The sequence below is a fragment of the Colletotrichum chrysophilum genome (assembly GCF_026319265.1).
Source record: "Colletotrichum chrysophilum strain AFK26 chromosome Unknown scaffold_5, whole genome shotgun sequence".
Classification (NCBI taxonomy): Eukaryota; Fungi; Ascomycota; class Sordariomycetes; order Glomerellales; family Glomerellaceae; genus Colletotrichum; species Colletotrichum chrysophilum.
This window is the reverse complement of record NW_026517292.1, coordinates 478,089-503,601: the sequence shown is the minus strand read 5'-3', so window position 1 is coordinate 503,601 and position 25,513 is coordinate 478,089. Positions and strand designations below refer to the sequence as shown.

Genomic DNA, 25,513 nt, shown 5'->3' with positions numbered 1-25,513 from the left:
TGCTAGCTAACAAACGTTCACTCGAACGAACGAACAATCAATCAACCGAACATCGTTTAGAAAGACTTGCGACATTGTTCCAAATGAGCATTCCTCTTGATTTCAACAGCTTTCTAACATGTTAAAATCTTGTTTAAAACGTGATTCTTTACTTAATTTATCTATCTAGCTCTCTGTATAAGTGTATAGTAATAATTTTTAGAAGTTTAGAAATTAAAGAAAATAAATTTAAAATGAGTTAAAATTTCAAGAATTAATCTCTAAAATACTAAGTAAGTAAAATTCTCAGTATATAGAGAGATAGCTTTAAAAGTGATTTTAAGAAAGAAGCACGGACCCACTCTGCCCACTCTCCCTTCCCCTCTCCCCTTTCCGTTATAGCGCCTCTGAAACTACTAACTTTCAACGACGACCTCAACCCACCACGAAGCGCGTCACGGAGCTCTTTACGCGCCGACAGCTTGCGAGACCTCTGTGGGCGCGTTGTGTCGCCCATATGATCACTTTTAGGAGCGCACCCGGCTCCATGGCCAATAACTATCCTGTTGTTGATCTCACAATAGACAGCATCGAACACATCGATCTCACGACTTTAGACGAATCCCCTCCGAGCAGCCCACGCGCATTGAACACCACGAGCGAGCCGCCTCGCAAGAGGCAGCGGCTTGGGGGCGATGCCTCCTTCCAGAGTCCTTCGCGGAACCTGGCGGCCTGTCTGAAGGCGCAGGTCAAGCCCTACATCGACGCATGCCTGGCTGAGATCCCCCAGGGCCAGGTGAACACCACCGAGCTGGGTCGAGCGGTAAGAACCACGTGCCTTTCACACCAGAATCTACCTGAAAGAAAGCCCACTCAAACCTTCTACGGCTAGGTGCTCTGCCGGATTGGCAGCATCGACAAGTTCTCGGCTGAGTTCACCCACAAGAAGGGGTTCCTGTCGTCGGCTTTGGAGCAGCATCTGGCCAAGACGGCGCGTTATCTTATTACGAAATACGCCGCCGAGCCGGTGAGAATATTTGGGTGTTACTAGAGGCAGGCGCGAATGGGATGCTAACTTGCCGTTGCTAGGAGTTCCAGCTGAACGCGAACACGACGAGCTCACCTGCCCTGTCCAACGGCGGAGCTTCGACGCCAACGCCTGTGCCCGCACCTGGACCTTCCCACACATTGTCGAGGCCTGCGCCCACGAGTGTTACCGCGACTTCCGCGACAGAGATCTCCCCGAACGCTGCTACGACATCGACTCATCCCGCGGCAACACCCAAATCCAAACACCGTCACTCAACTCGAGCGCCCAAGGACACCGTCTCGCCCGCAAACTACCGAACAAAGGCGCGAGCGAAATCATTCAAGTCATGGAAAACACACAACCCCAGACCGGGTCCTGTCACAGCCCGGCACAAGGCACTCAGCGCCTGGGTGCACATGGAGAGACGTCCCTACACCACGACCGAGGAACGCGAAAGGATACTTAAGGGTGCATCCAAGCTCATTCGGTCAGCTGAAGCTGTGGTGTCAAAGGAACCTGTCCCGTTTCATGTCGATTTCACAGCAGAGGAGATGGAGGTTGTCCGCAGGAAGATTCGAGAGTTATGCGATAAGAAGGCCAAGAGCAAGCGAAGTACTGACACGGCAAAGGAGCTTGGGAAGCTGCTTAGAAAGAACCCCCATCTCCTTACGATTATTCCACCCGACCTCGAGCTGAAGGGAGATCTTGCGAAGAGAGATCGAGTTGCGATTAGGAACCTGCTCGATGAGCTTGTCGACCGCTATAAGAGGCCGGCCCGACAAGCGAAGATCCTGATGCTACAGGTGGACGAGTTCGACAAGCAGAACGAGTCGAGACGTTCTAGCCAGATCTCTTCACTCCTCCTGGCGCGCGAGATTGACGGCAATCGGGGCTTTGGCCGCATGCGCCGTCTTCTCAACTTTACGAATGAGTTTCGAAAGGCCCATGAAGATGACATGGAGATGCGTGCGGAATGGGTCAACTGCGCAGGCGATATCATGACCATCGTCTGGACTTCGGACCACAACTTCATCTGCGGAACAACGACCCATTCGGACTCGCACAATCAGCAGTACAACCGCGACGGGAACTTGCTTCTTTGCTCCTCACAATCCAAGCAGCTGAAGGCATTTGCTGACCACCGGATTCCTCGACCGGTCGTCCAAAGCGGCGAAAACTCCACGGAAGCCATGAGAGAGTCACAGAGCCCTTGGCTTTACTCCTCTGTTGTGTCCTCAGACTACGACAAGGTCAATGACCGCGTCTACACTTCCAGCTTCGACAGGACCGTCAAAGCATGGAAGGTGACGAAGGATGGAAAGGACATGTCGGCCATTGGCACCTGGCACCACACAGGCAACGTGAACTTTGTTGTCGCTTCGAAACACGAGTCTGGTATGGTGGCTACCGCTGCGGACGTGGCCAGCTACGCCGTCCGCGTCTACCAGATCAACGATGAAGACGTATCTGCGAGCCCTTTCCATGCATACAACAACCTGCGAGCCTGGAACGAGGGCAACGAGCAGACAACCGAAACCCAAAAATGGGCATACTTTCCGGCTACGATGCAATGGGGCTTGGCCAAGGGCGTTCAACACTTGCTACTCGTCGGATACTCGCCTCGAAGCTTTACTGGAGACGACAACGATATCCCAGAGGACAAGCGGAAGACGGGTGAGATTTGCCTTTGGAACTGCTTGACGGGAGAGCAAATCAAGGTCACAAACAGTTCGCAGAACGTGTTCGAAGTGGCTTGGCACCCAACGTTGCCGGTATTCATCGTCGCCACATCCCCGCATGCCACGAACTTGGACGTCAAGACAAAGGGTACACAAATTCGAGTTTTTCAGCCTGGTCGAGACCAGGATGGGAGGGTTATGTTCCAGGACTACCAAAAACTTGACTGTCCGGCTGAGGATATCAACGAGGTTACCATCAAGCCCAACAGCAGGTCGCACTCATACGTCACAGCAGCTTGCACTGATGGAAAGGTCTATGTTTGGGATACAGCCCGTGGCGATAGACCCATCCACTCCCTGAAGCATAAGGAGGCCCTCGACAAAGAGAACGAGGACATAGGCGTCAAGTTCACAGCGTGGGGAACTACCGCGGATCGCTTCTACACGGGAGGCGCTGATGGAAGGGTCAAAGTCTGGAACGTCAGGGATCTTCGCCAGCCCCTAGTTCGTGATTTACTGGAGGCCCCCGGCTGTGTGACCAGCGGTGCCTTCTCACCGGACTTCTCGAAGCTTGTCATCGGAGATGCCACCGGGCGTGTAATGCTGCTATCACTGGACGAGGAGGACGAGCCACCTGCCAACTTCGTCCAACGTGGGTCTCGGCGCGTCCGCCGCCCATTAGCATTCAAGGCACACGACGAGCCACCCCCGCCTGGCTCGAACGCAGCGTCGGATTCAGGATCCGCGCGTGGAAATCACTGGCTATCCACGGGCCAGCTCACCCGACACCGGGACCCTACGATCGGCGTCATTCAGGGACCGTCTTACTCGGAACTTGGGCTTTACCGGAAGGAGTTTCACTTTGAAGAGGACCCCTCCCAACCCTTATTAGCAAAGAATGAAGAGGAGCAGCAAAAGAATAAGAAGATGTTCAGGCCGTCTTCGAGAACTTCTCGCATTCTGCCACCCACGGCATCCTCTTCCTCCACACTTCAAGTCAGGCACTATAACAATATAGCCAAAGACTTGGATTTGAACATGCTGGACGAGATGACCAAGTTAGACTTGGTAAGGGATAACGTCAACCTTGACGATCCCGTTGAAGACCTAGGCTTCGACTTTGACTGGGAGGAGGAGTAGCAAAGACTACTCTACACGCTTTTCGCATTAGCTAGGAGTTACGAGGTTAGCCACTGTGCTACTACAGGTTGCTTTAAGGTGCTGGGACGGCCTAGGATGTAGACTAGTCTCATAACGAATATAAAGAACTTACGAACTGAATATTTTTAATCCCTTAATTTCCTAAATACCTAACTGCTTCTTAGCTAGTTATTCTCTTCTACTTAGTTTAAATCTTTTTAAAATAAACTTATTATAAATAACTAAGATTACTAGCTTATTATTAATTAAATAGTTTCTTTTACTTTATTTTAGTTTACTCTAGTGAAAAACTAAAGTAGTAAAGGCTTAGTGAAGATTTCTTATACTTAAGATAGTTTGAAAAAGATAGGCATCTACCTTAAGAACTTCTTAGTATGCATGCAGCTTTCTTTCTTACCTATATTATACAAAAGGTGACGATATATCGTGTGGAATTAGGTGGCTAATCGTGCCCGCTCTACATGCTACAACTAGGTAGCAAATGCCATGCTGTGTTCTTTAGCTGCTGGGCTGCTCTGCTTTACACACTTCCTCTCTAGGTGCCTGGTCTTTTGCGTTAATTTGCACACGATACTGGTGTATAAACTATAGGTGAGTTGATTCTTGACCTCTGAATTCATCAACCGTCGCCTATTATGCTACCCAGGCGCCTTCTGCTTTCAGGAGTTTTCACCTTACCCAAACAAGCCTTGAGCGTATCATTTTTGTGTTTCTCATGTTCAGCCTCAAGTCACATTCTATTGTGTATGGATTTCTGCGTCCCCAAACCGTTGCTTCTGCAAGATGCTGCTCTTACGAAGCCGCTCAGCTCACCAGTCATAAGCAGCTCAGTATGCTAGTCGGAAATTGCTTAAGTAAACCTGCAATAGGTCTGTTGTTTTGTACTCAGCAAGCACAATCCTTTCTCTTGCGGATGGGTGGCCTTGAGCACGCCGAGTCGATTTGGACTGAGGACCTTCCAGACCCGGGCGCCCAGCGTATATGAAAGACCTGATTCACCACGAACAGGCTGTGCGATGGTCTATGTCTGCCATTACTCTCATCGTATTCATATAAAATAAACTCACAAAAAGGAATACGATCTACTGCTTATTGGGACTGATAGGCGCACACACCGATCGGGCAGGCGATGATACTTGGACAGCCAGCCCCTTGGACAGATTGAGCAACCTTCACTTCTACACATACAATCTTGACCCCACATTGACATGTCACTCATTTCGCCTGCGAGAGTGACAACTTATTTCAGGGACTCTCTGCCATCATGTCTTCATCTACACTCGTGCGAGTGTCTATATAACGCAGTATGTTAGCAGAAGCACTCACATCGGAACCAATGAGACAGACGGAACTGACGACATTATCACACTTGCTGCATAAAGTCAGTAAATTATAGTAAACCTTCTCCTATGATTTACTAAATGGTTCCTCATTCATGACGTCCCCGTATGAAAACCCTCGGGTTACTACTTCAGCCCGTCCCCCCTCCCCACCGTGATATCCGTCCTGATATTATGAATGAATATACGTGCCACGGACGACAGAGGCATATGGTAATGTCTTGACCACCCGGGTCTGCTTTAGTCCTTACAGTCTGCTACTCGAATAGAGGGTATTACTAAAGAGACGTGATGTCTACTCTTCGGTCGCTTGCAAGACCGGAGACATCTCCCTGGGTCGTGATCTTTTGTAATCCTTCAGCACAAGGTGAAGATGAAGCAGCGTACTTTAATAGCAGGAAGCTAAAAGAAGGGCATGTTACGGCCAATCCACAATAAAGCGAGCGTGCTACGTGAGACATGGAGCAGGCAAGAGATTTGAGGCATAATAAATTGCTTATAATAAGAATGGCTGGGCAACAGATTGGACTAAGCAAATCCACACCCGCCCAGCACCCAGGACTCGGTGTCATAGGCTGAGTATTTTCAGCATGAGCGAAGTGTCACCGGTTCTCATTCCATGTATAATAAGCTGCGGCCACGTTCTTCGATGTCTCCTGATTATTCTTTAGGGATACTCTCAAGGGGAGAAACAACAGGTAGACCTGTGCCTGATGCCGTAGGGGAACAACCAAATTTCTACAACCACTAGCGACACAACATCGGGTGATTAATAGCATCGCTTCAATTGACGAAGAAACCCGTGTCATGGTCGCTTGGGTTGCGTGTGGCTACGACTTGTTCCCCTTTGAAGTAGATGTTTTTATTGGACGCCCGGAGAGTGAGACTGCCACAGATGCCATCGCCACGCTGAGTATCTGGTGTCTCCCGACGAAGTCATCTTGTACCAACATCAACTTCTAGATGACTCTTTCTCCTGGTGAGAATATAAAACATCCCGCAACATCCTCGAGGCACCATCTGCAGCAATCGACCGCACCAGGGTCTTCTTGAACTGTGTTAAACTGGGCCATGATTCAAACTTGAAAGCATGCACCATGCCTTGCGTGAAGACTTCTTTCAGCCAAGGAAGCTAACGTCACTCAAAGACTTTTAACACATATGTCACCCCCCTGTTGTCCTTTATCTGCGCGGTCCGCAACCCCTTCCCTCGTATTCACCCTCTCACAACTCACCCCATTCGCCACTCAAGACTTACTCTTCCTGCCCTACGATCCAGCCTTAAAGGTGGTGATGAAACCTCGCAGTCTCAGTACTCAGTGAACTAGAGAAGAAGTTTCCTTCACTTCAAACAACATTGTCCTGGTTCTTCTCTAACTTTGCGCGGGAGAGCAAAGTCCTCATATCAGAAGAAAGACAAGGTTGGGGCTGGGGGTGAGGTTCCTTACCTGTCATGACATGTGCATCCTTGTTGTCAGTTACCCCTTTGCGCACACTCACCCTCTTAGAACCCATGACGGTCGGGTTCAAAAGAACTTTGCTCATCTTCTCTGGGGAACTTCATACCAGGTATCAGTACCACAAAACCTCATGACCACATTGCTGAGGGAAAGGCGAAAGATACTTTCTTCTATTCTAGCAACACCACTCTAGACCTTGTCTAATTCCATGTGTGAGAAAGAAAAAAATTGAGAAACCGTCTGAGTTTCCTGTCTGCTATACTGACTTCCTAGGAATAAACACAATACGATGAGGAGAGACTAGGATGGCGGCAGACAGAGGCCACAAGGACGACAATGGAGACGGCGATAAGGATAATGGAGCTAATGACGTGAATAACAGGGACAAAGACGAGGATGATGACGACGACAACGAGGACAACAGGGACAATGGCGAGGACAACAGAGAACAAGAGACAGCTGATTGCCTTCAAGGAGCAACTGTTGGAATGCTCCCATCTGGCCTCAACTATTGACAACTTAATAACTTGACTTCAAAATCCAAATGGGTAAGAATAATGTCTTTCTGTCATGATTGATTCCGATGCAGAAATCGCTTCCTGTAGACATACAGTTTTATGTACAGACGCTCACACACACTAATAGAGAGACCACTGAAAAAGAAATGACACTCCTGAACCGATACACATGTGCTCTCTCCTCTCTTCCCGCGGGTATGATGCAAACCTCGCGTCTTCGTTCTGAAACGCTGCTCTTGATCTTGAATTCTTCTCGTCTCTCGGCTCGGCTCGATGTCCTCGTTTTTCCTCCTCCACATGTCCACAAGACATCACCTCTGGAAAAATAAATTCAAAAACACCTTGTGGCTCGACCTTTCCGTATCCAGTCCTTGGATTGGGGGGCCCTGCGGCCGCCGAGAAAGAGGAAAAAATTGCCGCCATCTATATGCAAAAGTAACCATCTAAACTTCTTGATGCGCATGCGCGTGAAATCAATCTCAGTCGTCTTGGTTGACCGGAGCATATCTGCCGCTGCCGCTGCTGCTCTGGTTCCGCGTGCGGCTGACAACCCTCGACACCCATCCGCTGATGGTGCTGCTGGCCTCGCCGTCCTGGCCCTTGCCGTCGGGGATGTCGGGCGGGTCGAGCGACAGGCCAGGAATGGCGTTCTGGGCTGTGAAGGCGGGTCGTCCGCGGTAGGAGCCAACCGGTGAGCCGGGCATAAGAGAGCCGGTCTCGGCCGCATGGACGGACGGGGTGCCGATGACCGTGCTCGCGTCGCCGAAGAGTGAGTCCATCTCCTCCAGACGGACTCCACAAGTCTCGGGGTAGATGAAGTACACTTCAGATCGTTAGTGGGGATGCTTATTTTGCGGGTCACGATGATCAACTTACCCACGACGAAACTGACAGCGCAGAAGAAAGCGTGCACCAAGTACAATCTCCACTTGATGTAATCTTGCAGGATGGGCGTCAATTCTCCTACCAGCCAGTTGAAAGCCCAGTTGGTCGCGGTAGACAAACTTGCACCCTTGGAGCGAATGCTGAGAGGCAGGATCTCGGGGGGGTACAACCAGGGGATAGGGCCCCACGAGTAGCCGAATGCTGCGTTGTAGATCATGACAAAGATGACAACCAGGTTGGGCGTTGCGGGAATGTCCAGGTAGATCCAGTATGAAATCAAAGACAACGAAACCGACATGACGATTGCACCGCTGAGCAAGATAGGACGTCTGCCCCACCTGTCAACGAGGTACCACGGGGGAATGGTGGACAGGAAATAGGTGATTGAGTTGACACCAGCCATGAGCACAGCATTGCGCCCAACCCAGCCAGCAGACTCGAAAACCTTGGGAGCGTAATAACTGATGACGTTGATGCCGTTGAGCTGGGCAAGACCTTGGGCCGACATGGCGATGAACACACGGGTGCTGTATCGTCGGAACATCTCGGCGTAGGTTCGCTCGCCTTCCTGGCGCTGGAGTAGGACGTTCATCTTGATCTCGCGGTACTCCTCGCGGGCCTTGGGATTGTGGATATCACCCTTGCCATAGAGGTTGGCAATGACGACAATGCCCTCCTCGTCGTGGTCATTATCGAGAAGCCATCTGTTCACGTGTCAGGCAAGCAGCAAAAAGTCACATGAGACAGGATACCAACCTTGGAGACTCTACGATAACCAGGCTGCCGAGGCCGAGCAGAGCACCCATCACACACTGCATCAACAGAGGAATACGCCACGCCAAGTCACTTTCGATGAAGCTGCAGAAGTAGTCGACCCAGACAGAGGTGGCATAACCGATGATGTTGCCGGAGAACTCGATGCAGGCGAGCTTTCCACGGTTATGGGGAGGGGAGATCTCGGACTGGTAGACAGGCACAATGGTGGACAAGGCACCGACACCGAGACCGGCAACGATTCTACCCAGCAGCATCATGGGCATGCCGTTGGCGAATGTCTGGAAGGCACCGCCAATGAAGAAGATGATGGAGCCGTATAGAATCGTCTTGCGGCGGCCGATGATGTCTCCGACCTTACCAACAATGAGGGAGGAAATCAATGCACCAATCTCGAGAATGGCAACCATGGTGCCAATCTCGAGACTGGAGGGGTGATTGAAGTAGTTCAAGAAGTACGCGCCGCTGTGGAGCCCATGTGTTAGCGATAAGCATCGACGGGGGAGGGTGAGCGGTAGGAGACGTACGTGATGATACCGGACATTACTCCCTGATCATAGCCGAACAGGAAGACGCCTAACGATACGAAGATACTCGTAAAGTAACTACAGCATGGTCAGCCATCGTGAAGCAAAGCGCGATAAGGGTGTTTTGGAGGGGGAGGACGCACATCAGCGCCTTGCCGGTAAGGCCGTGGATTGATTGACCGCCCGACATGATGAGGCCGATGACTCGCTCCGCGCGGGTCGGACGTGGTTGGGCGATGTCTGGGACTTGGATGGCCTCCTTATTAACGACTCCACGACGTGTTGGTGATCTATCGTGGCGGTTGGGAGAGTCGAGTTGGATGCGGACACGCTTCGGTTTTGTCTGCTTGTGGGAGGGATGCCTCTTGTGGACGCCGGCTAGCAGCTCGTCTTCGATGTCGCTGCCGAGCTGGAGGCGAAGAGGGTCTTCCTCGTGGTCGAGCTGCTCAGCAATGTCCCCCGTGTCGGTCCAGGAAGACTCGTCGGAGGCGGAGCGGGAGGAATCTTCAGATGACCGCTGGCCGTGATGGTGGTGTTTGTCGTATGAAGAATCAGTGTGGGTGTGGCGGTGGTCACGGTGTTGGTGGCCGTTGTCGTCCCGATCAGATGCAAGCAATGACGTCGATTGCTCGGTCTGGTCTGGGCGGGACTGCAGGGTCCGCAAGGGGATGTTGGACGGGAGTCTTCTGCCGTTTGAGGAGGGAATCTTGGGCGGTTGATGGGGCTGATTAGCAGCAGCACCCTTCCGCTCACGAGGAATTAAAAAGGTTGGGGGGGAGAAGGGGGGATAAAAAGAATGCGTCGAGTCTAAAAGACGGTAGACACGGACAGCGAGTAAGAGGCAGCAGGATGGCGGATCAGTCAGGGTCTGTCTGCAGCAGCGGCGAGGAGCCGTATCGGCATCTACCTGGTGCTTGCTGGGTAGGTAGGTAGGTACCTAGGTAGTGTACAGCAGGGCAGGGTGCAACTGACCTGGTGAGGGGTGTGAGGTGAGAGAGAGCGTGCGACGTGCAGGCGGGCGGGCTGGCTGGCCGTAAACCGCTAGTATGTATGCAGTACAGCGAACTGGCACTCTCTGGGGATGATGATTGGGGATTGGAGGGGAAAAGATGGTTGGGCTGGAAGGGAGGGCCCAGGCCAGGCTGGAAAGACAGGCAGCGAGCGGGTGGCAGGGGGGGTGAGGGAGCGAGAGAAGGGGAACAACGCTGAAAGTACAGAGTAGAGGGCCGAGGAAGTGGAGTGGAGGAGAGGAGGCCGAGAAGGCAGGCGGGATGGGGGACGGGATGCAGCTGGAGAGGACGACGGCGTCAGTCAGTGTCCCGGTCCGGCCTGGTTTGGGGGTGGATGCCGCTTGATGCTATGGATGCAACCTCCTGCACAGTGACACACAGTGATCCTTGGGAAACCACTGGAGAGCAGGGAAATGGCTGTTTCGGCCCACTTCAACTCGCTGGTGCAGTGTGCAGCACGACTGGAAGGTCTCCACTATGGATCCACAGGTGTCTGTGTCTGCTGCTGTCTGCCTCACTCAGGTCAGGTTGCTTGTCGTCCAAAATGCGTGGGAAGAGACAAGTTATGCCTTCAGCTGTGTCTTCAGCTTGTTTTTCTTGTTTGCTTGTCTGGTATTAAACCCAAGACGTGGGCAATTGACACAGGACGGACACAACAGGGCTGGGCTGGTCTGATATGACGAACGCAACTGAACAGAAGAAGAAGCCCGGTCTGGTCTTCTTTGCGTCGCCTCGTCTGTATTGCTGGGCCTTTTTTTAGCCTTCCAAAGCAGGAATTCAGGTTCCCAGATGTTGTTGTCTGATGCTGGGCCGCGCTGGGGCACAGGTATTCTCGTACCTTTGGGTAAAGCGCACGACTCTGACTGGACAGCTCAATTGGGGATTTGGGGGAAAACTGGCCGGGGGTTCTGGTCTGCAGATACCGATAACAAGCAGATGACCAGATGCCAACCTTTTTTTTGTTCGAGAGCCTGTCGGTCCAAGGGTTGCAGCGGCGGCGGCAGCGGCAACAGCACGAAGCAACAGGCTGAAAAAGTACAGGCGCCGTTGTACTTCTAAGAAGGCGAGTCCACCTGATGCTGCCTTACGCAACGGTGCAGGAGCCGATGGGGATTCGGGGGCGGGAGAGAGAGGGAGAAATGGAGATGGAGATGCAAAAGTCTCGTTTCTGCTGCCTCGCTGTCTCTCCGTTTGGGTCGTTCCCTGCGCTTGGCGTCTAGCGTCTCTGAGGCAATCTGTCCAGTAGCGCAGATCTACCGACCTATGCCTTGGCACAAGGGAATTGAAAGAGAGAGAAAAAAGCCCCCGTTCGTCGACGAGACGAGTGAGCGAGCAGCGATAACAGCAGCCACGCGCAAAAAAAAAAAAGGGCGATGACGAAGTTGAACGGAGCTAGACAGGCCCGGTACGAGGCAAACGGTAGCGCGCCGACACCGTCGCCGTCTCGCTGGATCTGCTGGCGTCGCAGCGGTACGTCTTGGATACCGAACAGAACAGATGATGGGGGAAATGGTGGTCAATGGCAGTTGCAGGCATAAAACGAGAGGGTCAAGACGTCGGTCATGTGCCCTTTTTTTCGAGGCGGCGAGTCGGGGATGTATGGCCAAAGGAGTGTCAGATGGTCGGAATGGTTGAAGGTGGTTGACTTGGGAGCCTCCCTCGGGTGCAGCACGAGACCTCCTTTTCTTTGCCTTTCGGCTTCAGAGTTAACAGATGTTCCCTTCCCTCTTCCCCTGAAATGAGGATTATCCGAGCCTGGCGCAGGGGGTAACGAGAGCTGAGGGCGGGACACCGGGACTATGCGACTCTTGGGACAGCTGGGATCTGGGTGCCGGACGGGACGGCGTAGCCAATCTGCCAACGCAATCAAGAGATGAGGCCGTAAGAGATTGGCGGTGCAAATCCATAGGTAGGCACAGTACAGAGTAGGTACTGATTACCTCACATTCAGCACACAGAAACACCCACCCGCCTACCTAACTGATGGGAGCCAAGGTATCCGTAAGATAGTAGGTGCTCCGCCAGTGTGCTACGCGTCCCCCGTCTCGTCTCTCATCTCGTCCAATCTGCTTCAGCCCACTCGTCTCCAGATTCACAATCCCTCCACTCCCTTCCCACTTACTTTCCAGCCCGCCATGGCGCCCCCGACCGCCCGTCCGCCGCCGCCGCACGCCAACCACACGCTACATTTCCTAGCTTGGCGGCCAACCTCAACTTTACGTGCCGCAGCATCATTATCTAATTATGTGAGGCCCCCAAACTTCCAAATAGGCTGACCGCGCACGTGAAACCAAATGCTGACTCGATTTGTGGGTAGGTCCAGTTATCCCCCATCGACCCGAGGGAAAGGATCAACCGCCGTTTTCCAGTTGCAGTCGGCCTTTCGGACCATCTGCCTCCAAGGAATTCCTGTGGCCGATGACAGCCGCCCATGCATGTTTTCTGCCTGCGGTAGGGGAGGTATGCCAATTGACATTTCGCCTCCCTTTGAACCAATTAATCTTTGAGGTAACCGCAAAGCTTGAGAACACCCTCAGACGAAGATCATTCGCGGCCCGATCGTGGCGGATCGTCTCTGAATTTCGCCGGTGCGGCTCGAACATGCTAAAGTCAATTGACGATGGACATTTCATGCGTCGCCCGTCCCCGTTCCCGTCCACTCCGCCCGCCGTTCAGCACAGGCGTTTCCAGCGTCTGCCAACGGTCGCTGTGGCGAAGCACACGGCCCCGTTTCGACGACGACGATGCCGAAGCGCTTCGCCGTAGCGGACCCGCAACGGTCGGTTGCCCGCTTCCGACCCTCGACGTCATTTCTCTCAATCCCAGCGTCCTATTTTCGGGATCATCCCTCTCTGCGCTCCAAAAATCCCAGCACGTTGTCGCCGTTGCACATTGAGGGTTTATCCTGCAACCACCGCCTTACCCCAGACAATGCAACCAACTTCCAGATCTTTTCTCCTCCCAATTACCAACCGCGATAGCCTCGATATTTTGACAACTCATCATTTGTGCACTGTACATAAACCTGGACCCTGAAATGATGGCTGTCATTTTGCCGGAATCTGGCTCCACCCAACGGTCCACCTGATTCAGATTCCTGCGGGCATCGTTCGCAATCACCGTCAATCGTGGGCTCGTGGCCATACGCGGGCTTAAGAGCTGCATCGGAGCGGGGTATCGCCCAGAAAATGGTTCCCTCTCCCCGCGTCTGGTGCTCACGAGTTGTATCCCGACATGCAACTATTCTGCCTTCGTGTGGAGGGGAAATTCATACTTTTGACTAAGAATTGAAGAACGAAACGTCCCGGTCTAGCTTGTAAAGTGGACGACGTGGGGGTTTGTTACCTAAGTACCCGAGGTGCAACATAAGCAAAGGGTATCGACTGCCTTTCCAGCGAAATAATTGTAATACAGGTACGGAGCATACACCGGCCAAACGGTACAGAGCAGGGCGTCGCGGACAGTCATTTGCCAATTGCATCCAGCGCGGAGCGCTATCGTGACCGGATGCGCGTCTCAGATATCACGGCCGACGCGCTATGCGTTGCACAACAGCGTCCGCCTGCCATGTCCCTTCTTTCAGACGTCATCAAAGACATTCAAAACAAAAACAACCTTGACCTTCTTGATAAGGACCCTTCACCGCAAGTCAAGTTGCATGGGCCAAATCCAGGGTTGTGGGTCTGGTGGCGGGGATCCCTTCCAAGCGCAGGCATCGTGAGGTTGTGGAGTTTACTGACACAGCCAGCCAGCAAAAACCAAAGGAGCATACAACAACGGCCCCGGACTACACCCGCCCGATTACTACTTCGTCCGTCGCTGACATCTTCTAGACGGAGCGAAGAAGGCCTCTCGATTTGGCGATGGCTTCAATAACCTGAAGGGGCAGGCATTGCGCCTCCGAGAGGGACGGAGTGGAATATGTAATAATCCCGATTTAGATCCCTCAATTGACACCTGACACCACCGAGGTTTTCACTCCTGACAGGTGACAATTTCAGCCACTCTCACGCCCAGATTAACTTCACCAACAATGAGCGAATCAAGATCATTACCAGGCCTAGCTGTATGAGTGTTTCAATTTTATTATGTTCAATTGTTTATTTGCATCCTCAAAGCATGAGTGTTCGACTCGCCTCCGAGACTAACATCTCTAGTGTGACTACTGTCGGGTGAAAAAACTCAAGGTTCGTATGTATCCTAGGAGCAACACCAAATCTCTCCAACAGAACAGGGTCTGACATTTTCTGCAGTGTTCCAAAGAGAAACCCAGATGCGATGCCTGTATCCAGAACGCAAAATCATGTCATTACAGCGGAAGAGTCCAACGATCGCCTCTCACTCGCGCGTGAGCCTCTGCCATCCCACCCCTTTCTGACCCTGGCTGGCTCGCTAACACCAGATTCCAAGTTACTTGACGAGCGTGGAGAGCCGTCTCGCCAGCTTAGAGCATGTCTTCAAGCAAATGCTTCCAGATGTCGACATTGATCGAGCCCTTTCTGCAGATAGCCGCAGGCGGGAGGCCCCTGAGCCGCCAGCACCACACTCCCCACTACCAAACACAACGACATCCAGCGGCGATGGTAACGCCATGACGGAAGCCATGCCGGATGAGTCTGATGGCTTTGATTGGCAAGAAGATATTAATGCTCTTGCGGACGGAATGGCATCACTGTCTGTCGAGCCCAGAGGCGCAGGATACCTAGGTGAGCAAGGCCCAACGAGCGAGTGTGGGTTGTGCAGTAGGGCTAACGCAGATTCAGGCTCAACCGCAGGCGTGTTTTTCCTTCGCTCGCTGCTGGCTCTGACTGGGCACACGAAACCGCTCCTCGAGAACACGCCCAGAGCAGACGAACGCTTCAGCGCCGTTGCGGCCTCCTCCCAACTGTCCGAGGTGATCGCCTCCAGGCAGGTTATCGATCGGCTCATCGAAAGCTATTTCTCGATATACCACCGCGCATATCCGTTTGTCCACGAGCCTACCTTCAGAGCTCAGCTACACGAGGTCATTCCGCGGCCGCAACGGCGGTCATGGCTCATGCTGCTCCACACCATACTTGCACTGGGCGCTTGGTGCTTCGACGACCCCCAGGGCGAGCTGGATGATGATCTCTACCACCATGCCCTATCCTTCGGCGAAGACGAGTCTCTGTTCGAAAGCGCCAACCTCGAGTTCGTGCAGGCTCTCGTTCTTCTGAGCAACCTGAGCCAGAAACGGAACAAACCCAATACAGGCTCTAATTTCTTAGGGCTCGCCACTCGCATGTCCCTCAGCTTGGGCCTTCACCGAGAGCTGCCAGGCTGGCGCATCAATAAGTTGCAGCGGGAGATGCGTCGGCGAGTTTGGTGGGGTCTCTACATATTTGACAGCGGCGCCTCAACCACCTTTGGGAGGCCAATTCTGCTTCCAGACACAGAAGCTATGGATGTTCGACCAGTACTTAACATTCACGATGTGGTATGTGCCCCTGGTGAGATGACGGCGCGGGCTGCGTGCGCTTCTGCTTCTGACATTCTATACAGAGCCTGACAAGCAGGACGACGGAACTGCCCGTGGAAGTCGATGAGCCGACGCTGTACTCTGGTCTGAAGATGCAGAGCCACCTCCACGTCCACTCCAACTTCATCTCGAATCGATTGCTGTCGTCCTCGGGCATATCTCCCGAGAGTGCGCTCTCCATGGATGCAACGCTGAGCAAGTGGTCCGAGTCGCTACCCGCGTATTTCCACTTGGATTATGACGGGCCCTCCGCCGGGCCCTTCTTTCTGTTCACCAAGTCACGGCTCTGGTGGCGGTTTTGGAATCTCAAAATCATTCTTTTCCGACCTCTAGTGCTGCAGCAAGCTGTCAGCAAGAGCAGAGGGAACACTCAAATTACTTTCAGCTCGTCTGATGAACGGTGCAGAAGCGTCGCCGTTCATGCCGCCAGCGCATCAATCGCATCCATCAACCACTACACCAAGCACGGGGACATCACCAGGCTGGTTACGTGGTATTCAATGTAAGTCACTCTCTGTCACGAAACCGCAGTGTAATCTTGATCGTGAGACAGCTCTAATGCTTGTGTATTACAGTTTCTTCTTGTTCCATGCGTCCCTAGTGGTTGCACTCGTCATGATCGTTGACCCGGAGTCGCCCGATGCGCCCCAGTGGCAAGTCCATCTTGATACAGTCCGCCATATATTTCGCCATGTCTTTGCCAAGGATCAGCTGGCCGCTCGCTGTGCCGCCATCCTCGACGAAATCCTAATGCCCGGCTACTTCACTGGGTCAGACGACTTGCCAACCGTTGATCCAGACTCCTGGTCGATGAACTTCTCCACGTGGCCAGCCGAACCAACCGATGACTTCTTCAGCTTCCTGGGATGGCCCGGACCAGAAAACTTGGAAATGTAGATATTCGGAAGCTTATCTAGCGGACGATGCCTAGTTCAGAATGCGGACTGTGGGCTCAATCAGGTTGGAGCGAATATGATCGCCATTCGGTACGTCGTTCTCGTCTACACGCAAAAGGGCCCGCTCCATCGTTGTCTCAATACCAGCCCTCAAATGCCGGGACGCGAGCCGTTGTCGTGCCACATCTGTCGGGACGTCGACAAACCACCTACGTTGCATATTAGCGGAAGCAGCGCCAGCAACCTGACAGCAAGGGAGAACCTACCTGTCGTCCACAAGATCGGCAATGCTGTTCCATGGATCCTCGTCGAGGAGCGTATAGTTGCCTTCGATTATGACCACCTTCGTCCGAGACGAGATGGCGATGGCGTCTGGAAGGGGATCCTTCACTGCATGGTCGAAGCTGGGAGCGCTAATCACGATCTGTGGCTCATCACATGTCGTCACCGGCACCGTCTTCAGTCGCCGTATAAGCTTCAAGAAGCCTTGTGCGTCAAAGGTAAATGGTGCACCACGTCGCTTGAGGGCCAAATCAGGGTCGTCGAAGGAGGAAAGAACGGCGCGCGGGTAATGAAATCCATCCTATCATTGGCGTCATGGTGAGCGCACAAAATAGTAGTCAAGAAAGGAAGGTTGACGAACCATCGGAAGGATTGCAACATCGTCAACTCCGTGTCTCTTCAAATCGTCAAGGAGTGTGGCCGCGATGGTAGACTTGCCGGACCCTGGAACGCCAGCCAAAGCAATCAAAACCCGGCAAGACGGTCGAGAACGCCTCTGCTCAGCGAGGAGGTTCTCTACGCGCTCGCGCAGTTTGGCGACTGTTCTCGTCTGGTTTTCATACATGGCGCTGGACTCGGGGCGAAGGGTCTCTACGTAAGATGAGGCAGGCACGCGCTCAAACATGGCATGGGAACTTGGGTTGTCCCGTCAAATATTTCGGCATGGGAGATCTAATCATGGAGACTTGTATTGTGCTGGGACACCCACCCAACCGGCCGGCGGGAGTCCATCGTAGCGCATCGTTATGTTGCATTGCTATTACGCCGGATTCCTGCCGTCCGGGGGTTGAGGAGAGGTTCCATAGGCCGAACCATTGTTGGCCGACAAGTGGAGTAAACCCTCGCTGCCTCCAGCAAAATCCATCAAGATCTGCGTCCGTCTACGGAGGATGAAGCCAGCCTCGCATTGGCCCGGACTGCTGCAGTCCGGAGCCACCTGCTCACCCACAATAACTGGGACTGCGATGGAGTCACCCCTCACTCGCGGACTGCATATAAGTACCCCAGAAAACTCTCCGCAAAATTCCCCGGATTCGACAACTCGTGTTAGATCGGCCGTTACTTTATCTCTTTAGCTGCAACCTTCCACGTTCAAATATGGCAGGTGAATTTGTCACTGCTGAGGGCGGCACGACCCCGGACGTCGTGATGCCCAAAAAGTCTGTTTGGCGGGTGCTTCGCGAAAACCCATACGTTTTTGGACTTTCAGCAGTAAGCGACTTCAGATATCTCCTGTGGCTGAAATGCAAAAGTGCTGACACAACTTTCAGTTCGCGTCCCTTGGTGGGCTTCTCTTTGGCTATGATCAAGGCGTCGTGTCAGGCGTGATGACTATGGAGTCGTTCGCGGCCACATTTCCCCGCATTGCCATCGACAGCACATTCAAGGGCTGGTTCGTCTCGACCTTGCTGCTTTTTGCCTGGTTCGGCTCTCTCATCAACGGTCCCTTGGCCGACTGGCTTGGCAGGAAGGGCTCGATGCAGCTCGCCGTGGTCATCTTCATCCTTGGCGCCGCCTTCCAGACAGCGGCAAGCGATGTCCCGCTACTGTTTGCCGGTTGGTACCGAATTTGCCTGTCTGATATATCCACATAGCTAATCAAGACCTAGGTCGTGCCATTGCGGGATTTGCTGTCGGCATGCTGACGATGATTGTCCCCATGTACATCTCCGAGCTGTCTGTGCCTGATATCCGTGGCACGCTCGTCGTCTTGCAGCAGCTCAGCATTACCCTGGGCATTCTTGTCAGCTACTGGCTAGAGTACGGTACCCAGTACATCGGCGGAACCCGGTGTGCTCCCGATATCCCATACACCGGCGGCACCTCAGAGCTGCCCACGTTCGATCCCCGCTCTGATGTCGGACCTGGCGGGTGCACTGGTCAGTCCTCTGCCTCATGGAGAGTTCCGTTTGGGCTTCAGATCTTTCCCGCACTGGTTCTGGGTCTCGGCATGGTCTTCTTCCCAGAGTCCCCGCGGTTCTACCTCATGCGTCACAAGGAAGACAAGGCCCTTGCAGCACTGGCCAAAGTACGCGGCTTGCATCCCGATACCGAGTCTCTTCGCGCCGAATACCTTGGAATTAAGGCCGAGGTCCTCTTTGATGAGACACTGAATCGTGAGAGGTACCCCGGCAAGAAGGGTCTCTCACTCTTCATCGCACAACACCAAGCTCTTGTATCGTCATGGCCAGCATTTAGGCGTCTAGGGTTAGGGTCTGGGACGATGTTCTTCCAACAATTCATTGGTTGCAATGCCGTGATCTATTACGCCCCTACGATGTTTGCCCAGCTTGGCCTCTCTGGAAAGACATCTGGGTTGTTGGCGACGGGGGTGTACGGCATCGTGAACACGCTCTCAACTTTACCCGCCCTCTTCCTCATCGACAAAGTGGGCCGCCGCCCTCTGCTCATGTGTGGGGCCGCTGGTACCTTCATTTCACTTGTCATTGTGGGCGGAATCATTGGCGGGTTCGGCGAGTCCCTCCGCACGAACAAGTCAGCAGGCTGGGCTGGTATTGCCTTCATCTACATCTACGACATCAACTTCTCCTATTCGTTTGCCCCTATCGGCTGGGTTTTGCCCTCCGAAATCTTCAACCTGGGCAACCGATCGAAAGCCATGGCCATCACCACGAGCGCGACCTGGATGTGCAACTTCATCATCGGACTTGTGACCCCGGACATGCTCGAGAAGATTGGGTACGGGACTTACTTTTTCTTCGCCGCTTTCGCTCTCATCGCCTTCGTAATGACATACTTCTTCGTCCCCGAGACACGTGGAAAGAGCTTGGAAGAGATGGACTTGGTGTTCGGCGACACGGCGGCACACGAGGAGAAGACCCGGCTGCTCGAAATTGCGGCTTCCATGGGACTGACAGACGTGTTGTCGGATGAGAAGCTTGGCACCGACGTCAAGCACGAAGGTTGAGAGATGTACGTAATCTCACCTTGAAGAAAGGTCGATAATCTAGCTGGGAATACGTGATGTTCAGTTGTCACAATATGCTTATATACCCCGAAGCAGTTGGGGCAGTAACCCAACCCAACGACTTACACAAATAATCACAACTAGTAATGTTGTTTTAATCAATATGAAGCGGTATGAAGCAGCATGCTGGTCGTAATACTTACACATATGTCTTTCTGTTTGCTTTTGCCCCTTGGTGCATGTCGTTACAGGTTCGCATGGAGTTGTCGACGACCATCACCGAGACACTCGGCAACCTGGCGCGCAGCATTCTTTCCCTGCTCAATAGCACCGTCAATAAAGCCCCTGCAACCATCCGCGCTGTCTGAACTCGCAAAGAATACCCTCCCATGCGGCCTCTGAAGCTCTCGCAGGTACCTGCTCATCGCATCCCCCTTCCAACAGCTCCACTGGCCACCAGCCATCGGGTCGTTCGACCAGTCGTGGCTGAGGTACGCCGTGATCTCCGCACCCGGCTTCACCGCGCGCTTGAATTCATCCACCACCCTCGCGTGGTCCTGGAGGTTGGGGTAGACTCCGCTCCGGAGCGCGGCCAGGCAGGAGGTCCCGTCTGGCCCCGTGCTCTTCGTGCCGTTGTGGTCGGAAAACGCCAGCAGGTACGGGGTCGATCCGTCGGGCGCGGTTGTGGCGAACCAGCCGGGCTCCATCTTGGCGAGCCGGAAGTGGACCTTGGCTCCCTTGTTCTGGTGGCCGTAGTCGACGGCCTCGCGCCGCAGAGGGCTCAGGGGAGGGTCAAACGCGACTCGGCTCAGACAGTTGCTTGCGAGAAGTGGTTAGTTCAGCCTGAAAAAGATTGAGGCGATGGCCCGCTGCTGCCGACTTACAGAGGAATCGTCGAGACGACGAAGCCGGCGCTAAATACTCGGCCCTCTGCGGTGGTGATTCGCACGGCCGAGCTTGTCTGCTCGATCGCGGTGACGACTTGCCCAAACAAGAGATCCCCCGTGAACTCTCCCCGGATTGCTTTGGCAAAAGACGTCATGCCCCCGTTGCCAAGCTTGAAGAGACCGCTGAGGTCGTACGCTCCCGCCATCGAATGTCCCCCTAGAGCGTACCACCGGAGGACCTCCGTGAAGGAGGTATCAGCTGCATAGTTGCACCCGAACAAGTTCACCAGTGAACTGAAATAGTCCTTCTCCAGGTCCGTGATGTCGAGCTGGTCGAGCCGGTCCTGCACGGTCAAACCATCGTATTGCTTCCAAGGCGCGGGCTCCCGAAAGGGCTCGTGTGGGAACGGCATCAGGCTTTGGCTCGTGTTGCCGTCAACACCGAAGAAGAGGGCAGCCACCCTCTCGGCAGCGGCCCAGTTCATCTCAGACGTCAACTGCTTGACCGTGCCTTTTCGAGGCTTGAAGAATGCCTTCGCGTCGGAACAAGCCCCGGCGGAAGCCTTAAGGTTGCGATGAAGTCCGTACCGATGGAGTTCGTTGTAGACGTGCGGTTGGCACCTAAACTGCCTCAGTCGCTCCGCTTCCATAAATCCGCAAAAGAAAAAGGGGGTATGCCGATGCTAGTCACGTACCAGTGCACCCAGGTGCCGCCCATCTCAAACTCCTCGCCGAGGACGGATGCGGTCCAGGTTCGCCCGCCTATCCTGTCGCGCCCCTCGACTAGCAACACGTTTACTCCTGGTTGCTTCGCCAGATCACGGGCTGCGACGAGGCCCGCAAAGCCTCCGCCAATGACGACGACGTCATAAGATTGCTTGATGTGACGAGAACCCGGCAGCACGGCTGCTGTTGGTAGTCCTTCAGTTGTGCCCTCAGGAGTCCAAAGATAACCCTCCTTGGACCGTGACATGGCGGGAAACGACGTCATGTAGTTATATCGGGTACAGTTTACATGGAAAATGTGTAAAATAGACACGATTTATGGCAGCGAAAGCAATTTGGTTGACAACGTATTTAAACGTAGATGGTGTACAACGCCGTCAACCGACAGCTCGCCAGCCCGTTCTTCTAGGCATGTTGTGAGAAGTAGTTGCCCATCTTGGAGATTGTTGCCGGCAGCTGGTATCTTCCTCTTAACCCACCGGAAGCTGGTGACTCGTTCTCAGCTCAGACTCGTTCCCTGGAAAGTAGAGCGGCATGGCAGGCGGCGTTCCGAAACTCGACGGAATGCCTCTCACCTTGAATTCATTGCCGACGAGGCTCGAAAGCGCCGATCCACCATTTGTACATTTTAGGGTTATGGACTAATCAAAGAACGTTAGCAGATTTGCAAGGTAAGGAAGAGTATTCGTGGTGATAAGGAAATAGCGATGTGGATTTGGCTGGGCTGCGGAAAATTATGCGGAAACGGTCTATTCAAGTAAGAAATACCCGACTAGACGAGATCCTTTCGGAGACGGAATCTCAACCGGAACTCGACCGGAAGCCGGAGGCTCTCGTACGTGAAAAACTACCGTATCAGGAAGGTATTCACTTCACTCCTCGATGCCGGCGATAAGGCACCTCCCATGTCTTCCTCGTCGAAGACTAGGGTAACAGCAGCACCCGGTAGTATTCCTCCTCTTGTCAATAAGCTCTCAGTCACCAATTTCGCTTAGTCAAGTTGAAACTACTATTGTTTGTCGACAAAGGAACAAAGGAAGGAAGTAGAGATGCCATTTAACCACATGGCAAATGTTCCTGTCTCGCAATTGTTACCAACCTTCGCCTTCTCTATATTGTCCCTCTAGCCACCTAAAGCTACTGTGAGAACTTACAAGCATCATCAAACAAACATCGAAATGCCCGATCGCGCACCACCTCTCTACGCCTCGGCGGTACAATTCTCAAGTCCGCCGGGAGCACTCTCCACCGTCGGGGCCGAGCTGGGAATCTCCCAGGCGGTCTGTCTTCCCGCCAACGGGTCGATTGTGATCACATCCGGCCAGTGTGGTTTCCGTGACGATCTCTCAATCTCGCCCCGTCTTGATGAGCAGATTGAACTGACACTCCTTAACGCTCAAAAGACGCTGCGAGCCGCTGGAGTCGACAACGGCCTGACGTCTGTGTACCAGATCACGCTCTACGCCCTTCAGATTGATGACGAACTGGTTCGGATATGGAGAGAGATGAAGAGGAAGTATATGGGTTCCCACGCGCCGGTGGAAACCGGTGTCACCGTTCCAGCGTTATATGGAGGGGCGAAGGTGGAAATGACTTTCTATGCCGTGGGAGGTTGAGGTTTTGGTCCAAGCCAAAGGCTGTAGTTTTACTTCGCAGAAAACGAGTACCGCTAGTTATTAAATGATTGAATTAGCGGTGGAGAACTGAAGCATTTCGTGAGTCCTTAATATTTTTCAAGCCTCCGCATGACTATATGGGAAAGAAACTCTTAGGCGCTGAATTCGGATGATGTAGGGCACGGCACTGCATTTGAAATGTAGTATGATGTCCTTTGAGCAGTGTAGCTCCGAAGAAAAGAAGTGAAACACATCCGATATGGATGTGACATATAAAATTTTAAGCAGGTATCTTATACGAGCTGCCCTGGTGGTAGCCGCTGCTTTTCCTTGTAATCCCTCATTACCTGGACAGTGCTGGTTGGTTTTGTCTGTGCGAAGAACGAAGTCTCTCACAATGTTTAGTTCTACCTATACTCTATCACTATGTCCTGGAAACTGGCCATTCAAAGGTGTCAAGATGATCGGGAGATGGAACTGTTTTCTTCCCTTCAAAGTGTAGTACAATACCCCGAAGACTGACCACCCGACCATGACCCCAGTTGAGTAGTTCATCGTTTCCCAGCTGACAGGTATTTGGCTAGGGAACGCGCTGAAAGCAATTGATAGCACCATGAACGCAATGGCAATCACGTTGAGAATGGGCCCAACACAGCCGCGCAATCTGAAAGGCCCGTACTCCGAAACGCTCAACTTCCTGCGGCCATTGAGAAGCATTCCGACAATGGGGAGAGCATATGATGTGTATGTACCGATGATTGCCATGGAAAGCACGGCATTGAAGGCGGTAGTGTTGCCCAAGTAGATGAAGCCAATGAGCATTTGCAATACTAATATGACATAGATCGCATTTGCTGGAATCTGGCTTCGCTGGTCCACTCGCCCGATCAGTTTCGAGTAAGGCACGGCCTCATCGCGAGCGAACGCCCATAATGTTCTCGACGTTGATGTCAACGCGGCACAGCAAGCGGCCCCGGCTAGAACAATGAGCAGCAGCGACATCGTTGTCGCGCCTGTGGCGGACTGGGTTGCGTCAAGGTAAATCTGCATCACCGGAAAACCAAGAGGTGTGGCGAGAACACCCTCCAGTTTGCTCGTGGAGAAGAGGATTATGATGGCATACGCAAGCCCCATGAGCCCATTGAGTACGATGCTTCCAATCATCGCAAGCGGTACATTGCGGGCAGCGTTAGGCAGTTCCTCAGCAAGATGGCAAGCAGCGTCGTATCCGAGGAATGGGTATACCGTGCTGATCAAGCCGACCAGCCAGGCAACGCCGTCGCTCGACCAGCCGGTTTCGTTGTAGACGTCGGTGAAGACGAATGAAGCGCTGTGCTTGTCGGACATGACTGAAAGGACGACAAGAATGGCCACAAAGCCGACAACATGCAGTACGCCTATTTCACAAAGCCAGATGTTAGAGGGTTGGATGTCTAAGTAAGTCATGAAGCCGTCGACTTGCCTGAGACGAGGTTGGCAGTAGGCAGAAGCTTGCTGCCCCACAGATTCATGGCTGTTCTGTAGAACAGAAATACCCAGTATAGTAGAAGAGCCTGCCATCGGGTAGGTCTGTAACTTTGGGAGTTCATGGTGATGAGTGCCTGGGTCATTAGCCCACAGGCAAAGGCAATGGACGCTGTTAGAACGATCTGTCCTCCGATGGTGATCCAGCCGGTCATCCAGGCCATGAACTTTCTCCCTAGCACCGGATATAATGCAGTGACCCAGTGGTACTGTCCTGCGGTGAAGGTCAGGGGATATTGCTTCCGCGATTGTTCATTTGTAATTGGGAACTCACCCCCGGCGGTAGGATAGATGGACGCGATTTCACCGAGAGATAACCCAATCGCGATAGTACATAGAAAGGTGAAGATGCCAGAAGCGACATCAGCGTAAAACTAACCAGCGTGATAGAATGAAAGGCATACTAATTGTAAAGAAGGCATGGTGCCCCTCCACTTGTCAACGCCTGAGCTATGACACTGGAACATCCCTCCCAAGTGCCCATCAAGCACAAACAAAGAGCTATCAGCGAGGGGAGGGAGAACACGCGATTAAGTTTGCTTTCGAGCCCCAGCTGGCCTAGACGTTCGTCATCAATATTGGTAGCCTTCTCTGGTGCCCTGGGCGAGGTTGCCCGGACGAGACTGTCCCCATCATGTCGTTTATCTGTCGTCATCTGGACTTAAAACCACAGCAACAAGAATTGGCTGCCAAAGAATATCTGCGGAGACAGATACTTGCTAAAGCTTAGGGATCCATTCAAGCTTTAAATAGAAATGTGTGTCTTTAGAGGGCGATTGACTTCAACACT

The 25,513-nt window shown here is 53.0% G+C and overlaps 7 protein-coding genes across 7 annotated transcripts; 4 read left to right on the top strand and 3 right to left on the bottom strand.

The window, feature by feature from the left end:
• Positions 1 to 526: 526 nt before the first annotated feature.
• Positions 527 to 3,828, top strand: COL26b_001246 (uncharacterized protein; the record flags this gene model as incomplete). The annotated part of the gene is made up of 3 exons (XM_053174201.1): positions 527 to 802; positions 872 to 1,006; positions 1,069 to 3,828. 3 exons carry the CDS (start codon positions 527 to 529, stop codon positions 3,826 to 3,828), a joined length of 3,171 nt encoding a protein of 1,056 aa, XP_053041911.1.
• A 3,818-nt stretch (positions 3,829 to 7,646) lies between these two features.
• COL26b_001245 (uncharacterized protein) lies at positions 7,647 to 9,543 on the bottom strand (the record flags this gene model as incomplete). Its single annotated transcript, XM_053174200.1, has 5 exons — positions 7,647 to 7,990; positions 8,044 to 8,756; positions 8,809 to 9,291; positions 9,354 to 9,431; positions 9,497 to 9,543. 5 exons carry the CDS (start codon positions 9,541 to 9,543, stop codon positions 7,647 to 7,649), a joined length of 1,665 nt encoding a protein of 554 aa, XP_053041910.1.
• Positions 9,544 to 14,666: 5,123 nt separating this feature from the next.
• On the top strand, positions 14,667 to 16,760 carry COL26b_001244 (uncharacterized protein; the record flags this gene model as incomplete). The annotated part of the gene is made up of 5 exons (XM_053174199.1): positions 14,667 to 14,711; positions 14,766 to 15,069; positions 15,127 to 15,821; positions 15,887 to 16,365; positions 16,439 to 16,760. The coding sequence occupies 5 exons, from the start codon at positions 14,667 to 14,669 to the stop codon at positions 16,758 to 16,760; spliced, it is 1,845 nt and encodes a 614-aa protein (XP_053041909.1).
• Positions 16,761 to 16,790: 30 nt separating this feature from the next.
• Positions 16,791 to 17,666, bottom strand: COL26b_001243 (uncharacterized protein; the record flags this gene model as incomplete). The annotated part of the gene is made up of 3 exons (XM_053174198.1): positions 16,791 to 16,968; positions 17,026 to 17,342; positions 17,403 to 17,666. 3 exons carry the CDS (start codon positions 17,664 to 17,666, stop codon positions 16,791 to 16,793), a joined length of 759 nt encoding a protein of 252 aa, XP_053041908.1.
• A 473-nt stretch (positions 17,667 to 18,139) lies between these two features.
• On the top strand, positions 18,140 to 19,970 carry COL26b_001242 (uncharacterized protein; the record flags this gene model as incomplete). The annotated part of the gene is made up of 3 exons (XM_053174197.1): positions 18,140 to 18,253; positions 18,313 to 18,598; positions 18,652 to 19,970. The coding sequence occupies 3 exons, from the start codon at positions 18,140 to 18,142 to the stop codon at positions 19,968 to 19,970; spliced, it is 1,719 nt and encodes a 572-aa protein (XP_053041907.1).
• Positions 19,971 to 20,215: 245 nt separating this feature from the next.
• On the bottom strand, positions 20,216 to 21,830 carry COL26b_001241 (uncharacterized protein; the record flags this gene model as incomplete). Its single annotated transcript, XM_053174196.1, has 3 exons — positions 20,216 to 20,789; positions 20,855 to 21,478; positions 21,553 to 21,830. The coding sequence occupies 3 exons, from the start codon at positions 21,828 to 21,830 to the stop codon at positions 20,216 to 20,218; spliced, it is 1,476 nt and encodes a 491-aa protein (XP_053041906.1).
• A 2,354-nt stretch (positions 21,831 to 24,184) lies between these two features.
• On the top strand, positions 24,185 to 24,525 carry COL26b_001240 (uncharacterized protein; the record flags this gene model as incomplete). The annotated part of the gene is made up of 2 exons (XM_053174195.1): positions 24,185 to 24,237; positions 24,267 to 24,525. 2 exons carry the CDS (start codon positions 24,185 to 24,187, stop codon positions 24,523 to 24,525), a joined length of 312 nt encoding a protein of 103 aa, XP_053041905.1.
• Positions 24,526 to 25,513: the final 988 nt, after the last annotated feature.